The sequence below is a fragment of the Catharus ustulatus genome, chromosome 14 (assembly GCF_009819885.2).
Source record: "Catharus ustulatus isolate bCatUst1 chromosome 14, bCatUst1.pri.v2, whole genome shotgun sequence".
In the NCBI taxonomy this organism is placed as follows: domain Eukaryota; kingdom Metazoa; phylum Chordata; class Aves; order Passeriformes; family Turdidae; genus Catharus; species Catharus ustulatus.
The window spans coordinates 13,267,302-13,285,381 of NC_046234.1; the positions used below are offsets into that span (position 1 = coordinate 13,267,302).

The 18,080-nt window shown below is 50.9% G+C and overlaps 1 protein-coding gene across 1 annotated transcript; it reads right to left on the reverse strand.

Annotated features, from left to right (window-relative positions):
- Positions 1-1,423: 1,423 nt before the first annotated feature.
- RAP2C (RAP2C, member of RAS oncogene family) lies at positions 1,424-3,998 on the reverse strand. Its single transcript, XM_033072097.2, has 2 exons — positions 3,466-3,998; positions 1,424-1,743 (listed from the first exon to the last, which is right to left on the reverse strand). The coding sequence occupies exons 1-2, from the start codon at positions 3,736-3,738 to the stop codon at positions 1,465-1,467; spliced, it is 552 nt and encodes a 183-aa protein (XP_032927988.1). The 5' UTR covers positions 3,739-3,998; the 3' UTR covers positions 1,424-1,464.
- Positions 3,999-18,080: the final 14,082 nt, after the last annotated feature.

The following is an 18,080-nucleotide window of genomic DNA, read 5'->3' on the forward strand; positions in this document are numbered from 1 at the left end:
TACACAGAGACAGCAGCCCTTCCTAATTTCACAGGACTGGAGATAAAACCATCATGTATTATCTGTAGCATGACAGCACTAGGGCCATGAACACCTAAAACTTTTTATTTACAAAATACTTGATAAAAATCTCGAAGACAAGCTTTGAGACTTCACTCTCCGACCTTGCACTCAAGATTAAAGAGGATACATGGTCCACAGCTTCCAGTAATAACCTATTTTCCCTCTTGTCACTCAGACACAAAAAGCTCCTTTGAGTTAAGCAAGTTACTAACATGGCAGTGGGAGTCTGAGCCTCAAGCAGTGCAGCTGTCAGAGGGGCAGCTCCTTCCCCTGAACTTCCACATCATCCCTCACTCCTGCACTTGCCCTCAAAGATCAGGACAAGTTGTTTGTGAAGACAGGTCCAACAGACAACTGGAGGTCTGAGGAGCCAGCTGGCTGCACCCAGAGCACAGCAACAGTGCTTTGCAGAAACATGGACTCGAGCCAGTGTGAAACAAGACCTGCAACAGCTACTGGGGAAACAGGAGTGTGGGGGGTTCAGAACCAACTCACAGGAAAACTCATCAGGGAAGAGCAGACCCATTCACAGTCAGGTAAGAAAGGTGGTGAAAAAGACCACATGTGTGGTGTTTCACACATGTGAAAGGCCAAAGGCAGCTGTCCTAGAGGAAAAAAATAAAAATCAAAGCAACACCTGACATAGGGGAAGCTTTACAGTGGGCCCTTGGAACAGCACACTCTCATCACAACTCTTATGAGTCACTAGGAAAGAAGAGTGGTGCATTGGGAAGCCATTTTACAGTGTGTTCTCTGCTCTGCAGATTTGAGATGAAGAGCACTTTGTGCACACCCTTGACTTTTACACATGGGCTTCGAGCCACTTCTCACCACTCAGGGTGGTTCTCTTGCAAAAGAAACTTATTCCACTGATAAGGCAGGAGGGTACTGTCAGTTTCTGTACTACAGAACTTTATTTCTTTCAAACAAGCCTAAAGTCTTCTCAGAAAAACTACTGGGAAACTTGGTCACAATAAACCCATTGAACTTCAAGGTAACTCCCCTTACTTGAAAATAATTCAGATACCAGCTACAAGAATAAACCCACTGCAACATCACAAAGCACTTACGCAGAATAACAGCATCAAACACAGCACTGACAGTCAAAATAGGTGCAGATAAGATCATTCACTTTGTGTCATTGTGAAACTACTGCAAGCAAATGCAGCGTTCCCTGACTAACCCTGCTGAAGTAACACAAGAAGTCCATTTGACTCAATCATGTGCACATCAGCTCCCATCTCTTTCAGAGAAAGGCTGCCTCCATGTTAGACTGCCTCATTTCAGACTCCCTGTCCCTTTACCTCTTATTGAAACACCATGTTTAGGCACCTCAGTTAGTTATGACTGTTCCACCAACCTGCTCTGTATGGCCATGGTTGAGGTTTTTCTTAATTTCTCTCACTGGACGATGCAAGTTGTACAACATTGATCTTGTTTTTCAGGCAGGGAGGCATAGTTCATTTGCCTGACGATCTCAGCAAACAGTTCATCCACCATTGTTTTGCTCTTGGCTGATGTCTCCATGAAGGGACAGCCCCACTCCTGAGCCAGGGCTCTGCCTTCTGCAGATAACACTTCCCTCTCTGACTCCAGATCCACTTTATTCCCCACTAGGATCAGAGGAACCTTCTCGTATCTCTTCACCCGGACAATCTGGTCCCTCATTGGCTTGATGTCCTGGTCAAACAATCCAGCTGGTTAGTGCATGCAAGGAATCAAAGCACATGAAACTGCTACAGAAACACATTTTACTAACCCTCACATGCAACTGAACATTAAAAATACATCAGAAGACTTTTTAAACTCATAGTCACACAGATCTAGAATTCAGAGAAAACTTACCACCATCACTAAGCTACTTATTTATATAAAAGCACACACATTTTATAGGATTTATGTGCATATACAAACAGAAAGCTGTGGTCTCAGACAGTCAGTTCAGCCAGAGGTATTGCTGCTCTGAAGGCTGGTTTCAGCTTTCTGAAGTTGACTCAAGTCTAAGGACCTGTAACCCTAGCAGGGGCATGCCATTACACAACCATTTAGGAAGTTTGTGCTTAGTTTACAGTTGAGAAAGCCATCAATTTAAATAAAGCCTTCTCAGTCCTGGAATCCTTAGAATAATTCATTGTGAACACATTTAATCACATGTAAGTAACCAAATTAGATGCTGTAAAGAGATTTTATTACCTAGAGATGCATTTATTCAAGTCTGAGCCGACACAGGGAGTTTACACTTGAAAGTCTGAGTCAGCCTCCTCTGCCCCCTGAGTGTTTTAAGTTACTATCAGTACTACAAATTCTTGCATAGTTCTGAGACAAAGCAATCCCAGCGTTTGAAGTTACCACTGTGTAAAGAACTGCAGAGTGGTTTACACCTACAGCCTTCAGAGCAAACACACTACAGGCAGACGGGAATAATTAAATATTAACAAGGTGGATTACTGTACATCCATTCCTCAAATAATGCGGGCTCACTGGAACCCAAAAATCAGTGAAAATGAGAGCAGAAGCATCCCAATGTCAACTGCTGTTGTTTTCCAGAGATAAGCACGTCTTCAGCTTGCACAGGGTTGTTTCGAGGCCTCTGCTAAGATAAGGTTTAGCCTTCAGCAGAAGCAAACAGTGGGGGTGTGCAAGGTCTTGCCAAGCAGCTGGAACACACCCAGCTCAGCAGCCCAAGCCAAGGCAGGAGCTGCAAATCTCTGCGCTGCACTGAGTGCTGCTAAATTCACTTACTGCCCAAAAACAAAGCCCCCCTTTCTACAGGCAGCTTAGACCAGTTACTGGCTGAGACAATGTCTCAGAGACAAAATGTCTTTTTTTGGAGAGTTTTAATAGTAGAAATCAAATCCAGATCCACAAATTATCGTGTATAGCTAGCTCTCCTCTCCAGTACTCCACCTACGCTGGGAGAGCATCAGGCTCGTGCTGGACAGGAATATATTTGGGGGCAGGGAGCGGAAAATAGCAGCTCACTTAACAAGTCACAACTGCAGAACAATGAGACTCTCTTCAAGAGCAACTGCAGAAACATGCCTTTTAGGAAGGAGAGGGGGGTGGAAGGGGAAGTCTCGAATTTAATATCGAGTGATTTCTTCACAAAAGGGGATTGCCAAGAGATTTCTGTTGGGGAAGTGGGAGCTAGTCATTGTTCTCCAGCACTGCGTGGGATTTAACAATGGTGGCACCCTGATAAGTACCTGCAAAGTAAGCAGTTTTCCATCAGGAAGGAGGGCTGGTAAACGCGCTTTCAAGCTGGGCATTTACACTTTTGGCCCTTCGGAGATAAAGCGCTTCTACGCACACGTGGCTACCCCTAAAACTTCCTCCTCGGCCCAGCGCCTTCCCCGGGGCAGGGCCAGCCGCATCCGAGGACGGGACAGCGGGCAAGGTTACCTGGAAGGACTGCTGGTTGACCAGGCTGTAGACGAGGATGAATCCCTGCCCGTTCTTGATGTAGAGGTCGCGCATGGAGGCGAACTGCTCGGTGCCCGCCGTGTCCAGGATCTCCAGCACCGAAGGGGACGAGTCCACCTCGATCTCCTTGCGGTAGAAGTCCTCGATGGTGGGGTCGTACTTCTCGATGAAGGTCCCGGTGACGAACTGCACGGTCAGGGCGGACTTCCCCACCCCCCCGCTGCCCAGCACCACCACCTTGTACTCCCGCATCGGGCCCCGCTCGCCGCTCCCCGCCGGGCCCGGGCCTAGGGCAGGCGGCACCGCGGCCCTCGCATAGCCCCGGCCCGCCTCAGGTGAAGGGCGAGGCCCCACTGCTCCCGCACCGTCCTGGGGGGAGCGAGACCCCCGTCAGTGCCCGGCGCGGCCCCAGCCCCGCTGAGCTCCCTCACCGCCGCGCTCCCGCCATCGCCGCCTCGACCGCGGGACCCGCCCGCCAGGGCCACCCCCACCCGGAAGGGTTTTGCTGAGGCACCGGAGGCGGCCCCGCCCCGTCGCCACCCGCTCACTTCCGGCGTGCTGCGTCACGGCCTGCCCGAACTGCGCCCGGGGGGCACGTTTGAGTGTGGCACCGAGGCACCCGCGCTGTGACGGGGGACAGAGTTGGGTGTGGCACCGAGGCACCCGCGCTGTGACGGGGGACAGGTTCGAGAGTGGCACCGAGGCACCGCCCTGTGACGGGGAACAGAGTTGAGTGTGACACCGAGGCACTGTCCCTGTGACGGGGGACAGAGTTGAGTGTGACACCGAGGCACTGTCCCTGTGACGGGGGACAGAGTTGAGTGTGACACCGAGGCACTGTCCCTGTGACGGGGGATAGATTTGAATGTGACACCGAGGCACTGTCCCTGCCTGGTCCCCCAACATGGCGGCCTTAACATGGCGGTCCCGCCCGCAGCCGCTTCATGGGTGGCTCTGTGAGGGACGCGTTGTCCCTCCACGAGCTCCTGCTCAGCATTCGATAACTTGGACGCCTTAGCGAACTCCTCTGAGCTCCCTGCTGGGAAGAGACCCGCGGGGGAGGGGACCTGGGCTATGACATCGGCGGGTGTCAGAGTGGGGCACCGGCACCGCGGTTCTTCGTCCCTGGAAGCCGCTGGGCTGGTGACAAAGAGGGTCACCAAGTTCATCGGGGGGATGAAGCACCTCTAATATGAGGAAAGACTGGGAGAGCTGGGATTGTTCAGCATGGAGATGAGCAAGCTTCGGGGTGATCTAATGGCCCCTTCCAGTGCCTGAAGGGAATTTACAGGAAAGACAGAGCGGGACTGTTTACAAACACATGTAGTGACAGGACGCGGGGAATGGGTTCGGACTGAAGGAGTGCAGGTTTAGATTAGATATTAGGAAGAAAATCTTCACTGTCAGGGTGGTGAGGCTGCACAGAGAAGCCCCAATCCCTGGAAGCGCCCATGCCCATCCACGGCAGGCAAAATCATATTTACGGCCCTTTACAGCCAGGTTCTGTGAAAGTTGTCACCTCTACCTGCCAGATTCGTCCCGTGTCTTTACACTTCCACAGCTGCCCCAAGCCCCGCTGCTCGGCTGCCACGCGCTTTTCCCCGTTCACCGGAGCCCTTTCCATGAAAATGCTGCGGGAAGCGGCAGGAGCTGTCGGTGCCGGGCCCGGCAGCAGGGGTCAGCACGGCACAGCACGGCACGGCACGGCACAGCGCGGCACGGCACAGCACGGCGCGGCACGGCGCGGCACGGCACGGCGCGGCACGGCACGGCACAGCCGGCACAGCACGGCACGGCACAGCACGGCGCGGCACAGCGCGGCACGGCACGGCACGGCACGGCACGGCACGGCACGGCGCGGCACGGCACGGCACAGCACGGCGCGGCACAGCGCGGCACAGCCGGCACAGCACGGCACGGCACGGCACGGCGCGGCACGGCACGGCACAGCACAGCACGGCACGGCACAGCCGGCACAGCACGGCACGGCACAGCGCGGCACAGCCGGCACAGCACGGCACGGCACGGCACGGCACAGCACGGCACGGCACGGCACAGCACGGCACGGCACAGCCGGCACGGCACGGCACGGCACAGCCGGCACAGCACGGCGCGGCACGGCACGGCACGGCGCGGCACGGCACAGCACAGCACAGCACGGCACGGCACAGCGCGGCACAGCGCAGCACCGGAGCCATCCCGGCCGCTGGGACCGCTCCGCGACTCCCCGTGTGAAGGGGAAGGAACTGAAAGGAATCAACGTCTGTGTTCTTTCTAAAATGAAATCCCCCGATGATTCCCGCCCGTAGGAGAGCTGCCCTCCAATATAACCACATGTGTTTCTGCTGCTCCCTGCGGTCTGCAGGATTTCGGCAGGCACTTGTGGATTTGTCCCTTTCCCCTCTGCATCACCTGTTTGATTCCAAGTCCAAAGCAGACACAGCTGCTGCTTTGTGTCCATCCTAGGACACCCTGCCAAAGGTACTGAGAAGGTGACTCTGGTTGTGGCTGTTTTCACGAACAGCTTTATTTTATTCACTTCCTTTCCATAAAGAGAACATGTCCATTATGGGAAAATGCCAGTGAGGACTTTCATCCTCCAGAGCAAATATTACTTAAGTTACACCAAAATTGGTTCACTTTTCTTTATTACATGTAAGTAAAAAGCCCTCTCCTTCCTTCGCTGTTCCTCCAGAATTGTGTTGTCAAGTGAATTGCTGGCAGGAGGCAGACGTGCCTGGATGGAAGATTTTCATGTGGCTGGTGAATCAGCTCGAAAATGTAAAAAGGTGAGCATTAAAACAGGCTGCCTCCTACTTTAACCCCATTAGAAATCACGAGTTGTTGCAAAGTACCTTAATGCACTCAGGGTGCTCGGGATAAAGGAAAGCCGCAGTTGCTCCCAGAGGAGCTTCCCTTCTAATTTTAACCCTGACACAATCGGCGACAGTGACAAATGGGGGGAGGGAGAAAAGGGGCAAGGGAGGATGAGGGTGACAATAATAAGATTACACGGTCACTTAGGTTCATTCTGTGCACGTCTTTGTGGCACTGCTGGTCCATTATGTTTGTGATGGGTGGAGGAATGACTGTGGGAGAGGAAGGGGCAAAGAGCACAGTGGGAGACAAGCCGAATTTATTTTTGTGCAATTGACTTTAACCAGCAACGCCTCACTCATGGGCCGAGGGGAAGCCCAAGCAGGTGGACACGGGATTGGGAAACTGGATTTTTTCCCTGCTCCAGTATTGATTTGGGTTGCCAAGATTTATTTCCCAACTCACAGCACTTTATACCTGGGCATACAGCTGAAAAAAAAAGGCCGATTTCAAAGTGCACCAGGTTGTTTGTTATCCTTAAGACGAGTCATTCCCTTCATTAAACAGTTCATGCGGCTCTTTCACTGCCTTGTGCCCTACCACATATCCCGAGCCACAAAAATAGCTGGTGATGTAAAAGGTTTTGAAACTCTGGATGGGAAGAGCTGCTTCTGCCATAAATGGCCAAGCTCTGAGCCAGCCATGCCGGGCACCTCCTGCCAATACCACCTCTGCCACTCCCTCGCTATCACCATCTCCTCCCGGTGAGATGTGGCACATCCCGGGTCAAAGGCCTGATTTAATCTCTGCTGCCACTTTCTCCACGGCTCCTGCCAAGGAGAAAGGAGCAGGGCTCAGCCCTCAGTGCTGCCCCAGGAGGGTTTGCCCTTTCTCAGCAAAACAACCTTCCCAAATGAACATCCGGGCAGGATTCGATCGCTGCCAGAGGAGCTCTGTGCTGTTGATGGACTCAGCTGCTCTGTGCTGTGCCTGCAGCCAGCAACAATAAAGCAGGCTCTTATTAAATTAACCTGCTAAGACACAGATCCTGCAGGGATGTTCAGGGAACAGATGGCACAAGCAAGGGCCAGCAATAATTGCAATCCCCATCTCACCAATGTGAGAGTTGAATCCTGCCCGGTGCTGTGCCCAGCAGGGAGGTGGGACTGGGAGCAGTACCCTGAGAGGTGACAAAGGAGCATCTCCAAGCCATGGATGGAGTGAGGAGTCTGGAACATGTCCTGTGAATGCCAGGGTGGGACTGCACCACCTCCCAGCAGCCAAAGCCTCCCCACTGCAGCCACAGTGTGGATGCTGCGTGGCTGCCACCACCTCCTGTGGGCTGTCCCCGCTGCCATCATTGATCTGCTCTGACTCCCTGTGTCTGCCTCGGCTACAAACCAGGCTTTGCTCTGCCAGGAAGTCTGCAGCAGTCTGCTGAGCCAGGGCAGCAGGGATAGCCCAGATTTCACCTCGGTTACCATCTAGCTGGGGACATCATTTGCGTAAATACATGCAAAACCAGCTTAAGACCCAGTGTCATTTCTTCTTTGCCTCTTCCAGAGGTTTTGCTAATCCACTTATTGTGCCTTATGGTGTTCAGCATGGAAGCTGCAGGGTAGGGACCAGCTCCTCAGGGCTCAAATGGCTACTGGAGCACTGGGGGCTGCTCTCACATGTAGCTCATTCAAGGAGATTGTGTCATACCAGTCACATAACTGCAATGACAGCTTATGATCTCAGCCCTGTCAGCTTCCAGTGAAATGTGTCTTAGGGATTGGATGTGTCCACCTGGCTCAGACTCCTAAGTCTGGGGCTGTTTCAGAACCTGCAGAGATACTTTTCTTTTTTGCCAACTTTTCCTGCCATTATAGAGATGACTCAGAGGCAAATCCTGAGGACATTTCTCAGAAATTTCTGATTTTCTGCCATCCTTCACCTTTTAGCCATTACTTTAATAGCAACAAAAGGCATGATGGTGCTTCAAAAGAAGTAAAGAACACTTTCCAAAGCAATTACCAATTCTGAAGCAGAAGTAGGGCTGCACCGAAATATAATTGATACAACAAGGAGGCTACTGGGATTTCTGAGAGAAGCATCTCTGGCTCTCAGATATAGTACCAGATCAGCACCATTTGGAAGAGCTTGGCCCAGGAGCTGAACAGCACCACAGAGGAAGATGCTGTTGTTACACCCTGCCACACTCCCTGCCTGCAGCCCCACATCTCCCCACCAGCCCTCTCTCCTGGTTGTCCCCTCTGATGCTGCATGTCCAGCCTGCAGGATCAGCATCCCAGCGGGTCTCTGGGAGGGGATGAGTCACTGCTCCGTGTGAGCAAGCAGGTGCTGGTGAAGGCAGAAATGTGGTTTCATGGGTCATTCCTCTTCCTATTTTCTCCAGACGCTGAGCTCTCTCCTCGTTGCCCTTCACAGTCCAAGCTGCTGTAATCCTTTCTGCAGTGCTTGGGAAGCGCCTCCAGCTATTGCTCACTGGGTCTGTGCTGGGCTCACGCCGAGCTGCAGCTCCATGGCTCTCAAAAAGAGCCCTGTCCTCCACACCTCCACACACCCAACATGATGCCAGCATAGCACCCTCTCCTTGGGTACCACCTTCCACAAATTTCTGAGGGAATGGGGCTGTCCTCAGATTTGCCTTTGTTAAATCACCAACACATGGGACAGCATCTTCATAGGAATACATATTCATACATATTTTACAGTTTCTAGCCAACAGTAGAGTAAAACTGAAAATACAGCTCCTTAAGGCTAAAAAACCAGAAGGCAACGGTGAACACATAAACCAAACCTGTTGCTTTAAGCTCCAAAGAAAAGAAAGGAGGGGGGAAGGTAAATAATCTGTCAAGATACATTTTTAAGACTTGTAAAAATAAAGCAATTTTAAACTTGATGTCTTACAGAAAGGTTCCCATTTGCTTTTAGAATTCCATGTGTTTTCCTTTTTTAATCATATTCCTGCAGCATTTGCAATTCAAATTCTACAGAAATGTGTAACCTTGCTCATGAAATTTGCTGGCCAAATGAAGCAGCCAACAATTAATTAGAGTGAACCCCTCTGCTTTACTCCCATTGGTGAGAACAAGAAAGAGAAGATGTAAAATTCAACCCAAATGGGGTATTGAGAAAACACTTTAATATGATGTTGATATTAATAAGCAAAACCATTTCTTTCCTCCCTCTTTTTTAGTAAATTGCTTTTCACTTGACAATTTCCTCCCAGCAAAGTGACAAGTATTATTCCGAGTCGTTAATTCCTCCACGCAGGCTCTGGCGCTGAGCTCATTAAAGCGTGCCGAGTCCCCGGGCGGGCACTGCCAGCTCGTGCGGTGACCTGAGACCAGAGCAGCCACTGCCTGTCCTGTCCCCAGCCCTGGGACAGGCCCTGTCACCAACACAGCCGAGCGCCTTGTCTTCAGTGCCTTGGGTGGGTCACATGGGGACATTTCTCTTGGAATACTGGTGGCCCTTTCCTGGAGCATCACTCCTGGCTGGCATGGGATGCACAGTATCTGAGTTCTGGCAGCACTCACTGTCACCAAACAGTGCAAGGTGGCACATCCTACTTCATTTAGAATCATGGAGTATCAAATCAGAATTCACAGACCATCTTCCTGGCATGGCCCTGTTCCCCATGCTGATGACACTCACTTTCCCATCCATCTCTTTCCCCCAGCCAGAGCTGAGGATGTGCAAACACATCAGCAGAGGGTCCCTGTGCCTGGCACACGTCCCCAAATGGCCACCCTGCAGGTACTGCTGATGAGGGCAGAGGCATGTCTTGGATGAGATGCTTCTGGAGATCAGCCTGAGGTGGAGGAAAAGGCTTTCTGTAGCAGTGCAGTGGCAGAACCATGGGCAGTGGGAGCCAGACAGAGCTTCTCCCCAGGCTGCCTTTGCCAGCAGCCAACAAACCGTCTGCAGAGCAGGAGCACGGCGAGCTCATTATGAGACACTTGATCAGCTTCCCTGTCAAGGGAGGCTGATGGGACAAAGCTGTGTGTCCTCCACACCAGAGCCCATCAGCTCTCCTGGAAATAACACCTGTCTGCTTGGAGACAATCCAGACACCAGCAAGGGTCTTCATAACACCCCGGAGAGCTGCAGCCTGGATGACATGTGGCATCCATCATCGTTATCCAAGGGAGCCAAACCAGCAGACCTCAGAGGCTGACTGCTCCAGAAGCCTGGGAACTAAGGGGTTAAAGTGCTTGGCCAGGGAAGGTCCTGGGAGGAGAAAAGCATCGAAACTGCTTAATTAGAGTATTCAAATTAGATGGGGTTGTAAAGCAGTTAATTTCTCAACTTGAAAAAACCAAAATTAATATTTGCCAGCCAGGATCAGAAGCAGTGGGAGCCATCGACAGCTTTGCTGGGGTTCCTTGTGCTGGGGAGGACTCCAGAGGTCTCTGCCATAATTATCTGCAGTCGTTAGTATTTTGTTCTGCAGTTTATGAACTTGCCTGAGCATTTTGTGGATAAAAGCTGGTGATCTAAACCCCAGCTGTATTTCTGCTTGAAGAAGCAAAGGGCTGCTGCCTGGCATTGCAGTGTGACACTGTGGTGTTTCTAAGAATTTCCTGATTTGCACAGTCTGGAGAGGATCAAACCAGTGGCTGGTGGAAGCAAACTGTGGCTTTGCCAGGTTGGTGCTCCCTCCCAACCTCCAGGATAGGCAACCACATCCCATCCCATTCTTAGATGGATTAACAAACAGCTCTGCATGGACCAAGCACCACTCACACTGAGAGCTCCCTGCCTCATTGATCCACAGCCATGGACACCTCACTGTCGGCAGCCCCTGAGCAAGTCCAGCCATGCCAGTGCCAGGGAGAGAATCCTCTTCCCTTTGCCTTGTGCCACAGCAGACCTGAAGACTGCTCCAGTGTAGGGATGTGGAGGGACAGTGCCAGGGTTCACCTATAGGTTAGTCTTTGTCTGTGGGCTGACAGCTCTCCTTGCTCTGGTCCATCTGCTTCACCCCTCTGGTTTTTCTCATCTGCTTTTTTGCTGTTCTAATATTTTCTCTAATATTTAATCACATGCCAAATACTTTCCCATCCTTTAAAAATTCTACAATTCTCTTGTCTGTGTAATTGAGAACCATCTTGAATCCCTCTGTGTTCAGTCTTCATACCTTGTGCCACCAATATGTTCCAATCACTTAAACATGAGATCTTTGCATATTATTCCATTTTACATGTTCCCTAGAAAAAAAGTCATCCTCCATTAGCAAGTGCTTTGTGGTGAATGAGAGAGGATGTCACAGCAGGAGCAGAGGCAGCAGCAGAGGCAGCAGCAGAGGCAGCAGTGGAGGGTCCCACCCTGCACTGTGCCTCCGAGTGACACTGATGTTTAAGATGAGCTGGGATTTCTTCCCCAGCAGTATCTTTGCTCTTCAATGGCGATGAGTGAAAGGCTTTGACACTCTCCATCAGCACAGCATCAGGTGAGGGCTGGCACACATTCCCTGCCACCCTCCCTCTGGCAATGCAGCTGCCAGTGCCCCTGGTGTCACCCACCAAGTCACAGCACAATGGGAAGGGAAGGAAAAAAGCCACTTCCCTCTGCACAGACATACTGCACCAAGAGCAGAGAAAATTGATCTCTGTCTGCTGAGCCTCTCTAGCACTTTGTGTTGCTGAAAGGAATAATCAAGCCTGGCCCTGGAGAAGGCAAAGACAGAAAGGAAATAAAAGCTTTCCCTGTCTGATGATTTCTCACTGGGGCTCTCCCTGGGGATCCCAGTGGTGGTTTTGGAAGAGGCACTGGGGCTGCTTTTGCTCTGGGGCCTGGTTCAACAGAAGACCCACAACAATCCCACAAGATTTTGCCTTCCCTGCTCACTCAGCAGGTCTGAGGGAAAGGGGAAGAGGCTGCTGGATCTCCCAGCTGAGCCCCCAACACGGGGCTGCCACATGCACTTCCACTGGGCTTACCCAGGGATGTCACCTGAACCACAGCACAACTGTCCATCATCGCTTAGCAGCCATGGTCTGATGCAGAAGCCTGGTTTTCTGCAGGTTGAGACCCTCACACATCTGCAGGGGTTTGGGGACAAGGATCAAAGTGCTGAAGTGCCACTCTTGGGGCTAAGCAGGGAGAGAAGGCTCCTCACTTGCCAACAAACCACGGGTTGAGCTTTGCCCTCCACAAGAGGCCAATTGCCACAGCCCATCACCAGCTCCTCAAAATCTGGATCCAGTACTCAGTTGCCTCAACAATTACCAGATTAAAAGAAAATTCCACACTGAAAGGGGAGTCCAGAGGCTCGTCCTAGCTCCTGGCAGCATCCTGAGCTGGCCCAGCCCCAGCTTAAGCTACTTATAGTTCAGGGGACACACATTTCCACAGGCACCCCCATCAGCCCCATCCTTGCCAAGCTGTCCAAGAGCCAGGGGTAGAGCTGTGGCAGTGTCAGACACCTGTGAGCAGTGGTGTGGGGGGACCGTCACATCCCCACACTGGTCCAGGGGAGCTGACTGTCACCTCAGCCCCAGGTCAGCGCTGCCAGAGGGATGCTCCATCCTTTGGTGCCCTGTGGAAGATGTAGATTGGTGAGGCTGCAGGTGGGGAGAGGCAGAGGAGGAGGAGGTAGCAGATCTCTCCCAGCTCCTGCTCTGCAGCCCTGTGCCAGGACTGGCCAGGCTGGCTGGCTGGCGGTGGGCGTTCGTGACTCATGATCCCTGATCACCATCTATGACACATTTACTGCCAGCAGGACGGGCCCCCCGCCAGCACAGCAGCCCTGCAGCCTCACGGGAGGGTGGCTGGGCTTTGCCAGCAGCTGTGCTGATGCAGATGGGCAGGGAGGTCACCAGCTGCAGCCCTGGGATGCACAACCTGATGTAGCTCCTGGCAGGGTGGTAATGGGGGCAGACCAGGACCCTGTGTTCCATTATTTAGTGTGGGAGCAGGGGGGCAGAGATGGCACCTGGCCAGGGCCAAACATAGCAGATCTTGGAGCCAGCCCAGCTCCCTCACCTCCCACAGCACCCTCCCTGCCCAGAGCTGGCTCCCAGCAGCAGGCCCATGGTGACAAATGTCTTTAAAACATTCTTTATTAAGTGAGAAATCTCACGGCGCTCCCTACGCCAAGCCCTAATACAGCGCAGACCTAAATACAGCACTAATGCAAAAGCTTAAAGGATTTCCCATAATTGAGCAAAGCTGGCAGAGGAGCGAGATCCTGGTGGGGGAACTGCAGCCCACCTCCCTCCTCAGCATGGGCTACCCTCAGTCTAACCCCACTGGTCCAAATGTGGCCACAGCCCCCACCCTCGCACTGTTCAGTGTAGGAAATCAAAATCTTCCAAGACCTCTTCCTCCCCAACTCAAGAGCCCCAAGTTGCCCTCATTACCCTCACCAAAATCCCCTTGATTTATGCAATAGCACAAGTAGCATCATGATGTGTGACCTGTGCATCACCCGTCCTCCTGCTGCCAGCACTGCCTGTCCCAAACCTTGCTGAGGGTCACAACAGGGCCAGGGCAGCAGGACTGGGCACATCCAGCTTTCAAAGCACAAGAGATGCTGCAGGCAGGGGAGCTGCTGAGCCAGCACCTGCTGCTCCTGCACTCCCCAGCATCATGGGGTGTGGGTGGCCACCAGCACCCTGCACCCCAGAGAATACATGATCTTACCTTTGTGTTTCCTCTGCCTTAGCACAGCCACCCTTGGCTCTGAGAACAGTGATGGAATATCCTGTGTCTCCTGACTAGCATGGCACAGTGTGACCCTCAGGCAGGCTCACCCCACAGGGCAAGTGGCTGATTGCTTTCATTCAGGCTTCTGTGGGGGAGAGCAAAATACAGTTTTCTTCAATAAGAGTTTTCCAGAAGCTTTACAAAGCACAAGCACCTTTGCTTTGGTGCAGCCACATGCAGCCCAAAACACCCCCAGCGACCCTTGATGCGATCACCAGGAGCTGTTCACCCTGCCAGACATTCAGGTGCACCCCACTGTGTGGGGGCAAAACTGAGGGCTGGCAGGGCTGTGGGGCAGGTGTGGCCACAGCCACAAAAGCCTCACAGCCATGGAGAGCACAGGACATGCAGGAACTGCAGCAGAACACTGCCAGGGAGGTGGGCTGAGCGTTGGTGCTGTGAAGCATTAAAGCAGAAGCCGCATCGATTACAGGCACAGGCTCTGAGCACACGGTGGCTGCAGAGGGTGGGAGGCAGCAGCTCCCTCGGGAAGGCTCTGATAACATTTGCAAGCAAATCATTTACACGAACCATGGAGCAAAGCAGAAATACCTCTGTGGAGCCCAGCTGTGGCTGTGAAGAGAGAAATGGTGCAGCAGCACCATAGCAGGGCCTCCTGCCTGGCACTGGGGATCTTCCTCAGGCAGGTGGTGAGGTGCCACAGTGCCATTCCCTTGGGTTGGATTTACACTTTCAGATCCAGGGGAAGGGCAGTGGGAACAGTGGGGCAGATGCCAGGGCACGTGCCTGCTAAAAAGACTGCCAGAGCCACCCTGAAAAAGGCAAAATGAGGAGCAAACATCTTCCAGCTGAGCCAGGCCTTGCTGGGACCCAATCAGAGGTGGCTTGCTGGGTGGCTGCTCCTCCAAGCCTGTCCCCATGGCCTTCAGGCTGTGGCTTTTTCTGTCTCCCTGTCCACAGACACCTCAGAGGCCTCCCAGCCCACTCACAGGGATCCTTTGTTGGCATCTCAGAGATGTACACAAGGCACGTCTCACCTGGGCTGGGGAGGCACCTGAGTCCATTGTCTGCAGTACCAGCTCAGAGCACAAGTGAGAGGGTCCAGGCTGTTCCTCACGCTGCCCTGCACTCTGACATGACCCCTGCTGGGAGAGTTAAGGGCTGCTTGTGTTGGAGAGCATATTTTAGATCACAACTCATTGGGGATTAGCCAAACATTTCTCCATTCTCTTATTTCTCATAATAAATAGATCAAATCAATCTATTTATCCAGCACTGAGACCAGAATGAATAAAAACTGGCATTGGACCATCTGAATACAGAGCAAGTCTTAAAAAATTGAATTTTCCCCATGTTTCCCACTGAAGCTTCAACAGCCAAAGAGTTAAAAGAGATTTTTGTATTAAACTTGACTTTCCTGCACAAACAAGCCCCAATAAGAAAGCAGATGGGCCAGGTGCTGTAAGACTTCAAAATGACACATGCTGTAAATACAGCATCATGAATAATTTTGCTCAGATCCTTTAACCCAACCATCTATAAAGCAGTTTACAGCAGCTCCTCCTCTGACTTCTGCAAATGGGCCCCAGATAAAATCCCACATCCCTGGCCCAAGGATGCTGTTTGGCTTTGAAACACAATTTAAAGTCTCTTGATGGACTACCCTCGATTTTCAGTGCTAGTGGGACTCCCATTCCCAACCTCCTCCAGGGGAGAGGTTTCTGAGCAGAGCTGGTGTCTCCAAGCAGCCAAGGCCCAGCCCATCCCACATCTCCAAGAAATGCATCACTTGAAAGCCCCTGTCTCCATCCTGCAGGGAAAGCAAGCCAGACCAAAGCTAGCAGTAAAAATTATGAGTAACCATTCAGGAAGGATCCCATCCTTCGACATCAACTGCCTAGAAAAGTTTCAGTTCCACTTTTTTTTTTTGATCAGAGAAACAATTCAGACATTTAACTGTGCCATCAGATGAGGCAGGAGTCATTTATAGAAGAAAGCTCTAAGTGGCCTTGACACACAAATAGAGTCAATTAACCTGCAAGGAGAAGTCAGGGGAACAGGCTGATGAAAAAGCAGCAGTTACATAATTTGTCCTGGTCTGTCTGTTCTCAAAGTCAGCAGTTTGTCCTACTGGGGATGAGGAGCAGGTCTGCCCAGCCTCCTCTGGCAGTGCCTCCTCACCACTGCTCCTGCCCCAGCAGCTCCACTGCACCCACATCCCCTGAACACATTCTGAACTCCTAATCCCTCCCTCAAGTCCCAAGAGTCAGATTCCTAAACTCCTTTGGGAAAACAGCCAAGGATCCCTCCCCTGCTGTGAGGGGACTCTTGCTGGCACCAAACTCCTCTGGCTGCCCCATCCAGGCTCACCCTTCACCTGAGTGAGAGGTGCCAAGGCTGCAGTGACACTCACACATCACCAGGGCAGTTACTCACATCCTCGGGGCTCCCACCGTTGTCCTCTGCGCCAGGAGCGGAGTGACGCTGTGGCCTGGGACAGCCACGTGCCCTGGCTCGGTGCCTCCAGCTTAAACCTTGATGGAGCAAGTGGTGACAGCAGGGCAGGGCAGGGGTAGGAGCCCCTCTGACGCTGTTGGTATGAAGGTGCTGACCAAGGTGGCCTCACTGGTGAGCAGTTTTCTTACGTCTAAATCTACGCAACGTTACAGAAAGGACAAACAAGCTCATCAAGAAGCAATTTTGTCTTGCAGCAGCCTAGACCCAGCTCAGTCAGTGGCTCCAGACCATGGTGAGAGGCAGCCCCAGCTTGTGCTGGCTGGAGGTGTGAGCCTGGCCAGGCAGCCTGGGATGAGCTGGGCACTTGGAAGAGAGCTGGGGAATCCAGGCTGCTGCCAAAGGGGAGCTCACTGTTGTATTATTGCACTGGGACATTGACAACAGTATCTGACACGAATGCTGAAAGAGAAAAAATAATACACACACCAGTGTTCTACAAAAGGTGCAGGCCTTTGAATGGGAGTTGATTCATTCTTCATGGTTATCTTCAAACGCACAGCTCTGATCTCCTCTCTGATCACATCACAGACAGGGTCAGAAAGGAAGCATGGAAAAATACAAGCCAAGCAGACCACATCACATGTGTCTCCGAAGGTCTAAGGCACGAGAGAAACCAAAAGGCAACATCTGGAAAGTTTTACTTTTTATTTTTCTAAAATACAAATGTCTGTCTTGTGTTAGTAACTTTAATATGATAGGCCGAATGCATCCAGTAAAAAGGAGGCACTGGCTACAGAATTCAAAATACTGAAGATATTTTCTGGAAAGAAATTTATTCTGTTGATCTACACTTCAGATATAACATTGATTCAAATTCATTAGTTATTATTTTTACATCAGAATCTTTGAAGTTTGGGACTAATAAACTGGAACTCGAAAAGTTTTTAAAGTAAACTCCTATTAATGTGTAGATATGGATCCATAAAAAACATAACCAAGAATTTTATACACTTTATTAAAAGATCAAAAAATAAACAATAACAATATAGAAGTAACATACTAAAATGAGTAGCATTATGCACATTTCTAAAGCACGTACAAGCACTACAGCAATATAATGTGGCAAAAAGAAACATAAATTCAAAGCGTACACCCTGTTGTAGCAGTTGAGGGAATGAACTATCCTGTTATGGAACTGAAATACTGCATTAACCTACGCCTGTCTGGATCCAATGATATTTTAATTTCTTACAATTCCACAGGGCTAAGTGTAATCATTTGTATATATTTTCTAAACTATTCCATTAAATTGATACCTAATGTTTCCCTTACTTTGTTTTACCAGAAATGCCTATGAAAAGAAGAATGTGCTTCAAAGATCTACTTTACACAGTACAGTATAAATGTTTTTATATATTTAAATTAAAAATTGACAATTTAGGAGAACATTCTCTCTTTGATTTTAGTGATTGCCTAAAATACAATTCTCTATTTATAAAAAAAAAATAGTGATCTGTTGTCAGGTGATGTAATAAAGGGTGAGGAGTTGGTTCATTTTCATGATCTAAAAAAAAAAAAATTAAAACAAAGCTAATTGGAAAGAAAAAAAAAAATCCCATAATCCAATCTAAGAATGG

Excerpts from the sequence above, each read along its gene's own strand:
- RAP2C (XM_033072097.2), bottom strand. The coding sequence starts at position 3,738 with ATGCGGGAGTACAAGGTGGTGGTGCTGGGCAGCGGGGGGGTGGGGAAG. Across the intron at positions 1,744-3,465 it reads TCAACCAGCAGTCCTTCCAG|GACATCAAGCCAATGAGGGA; the intron begins GTAACCTTGCCC and ends TTGTTTGACCAG.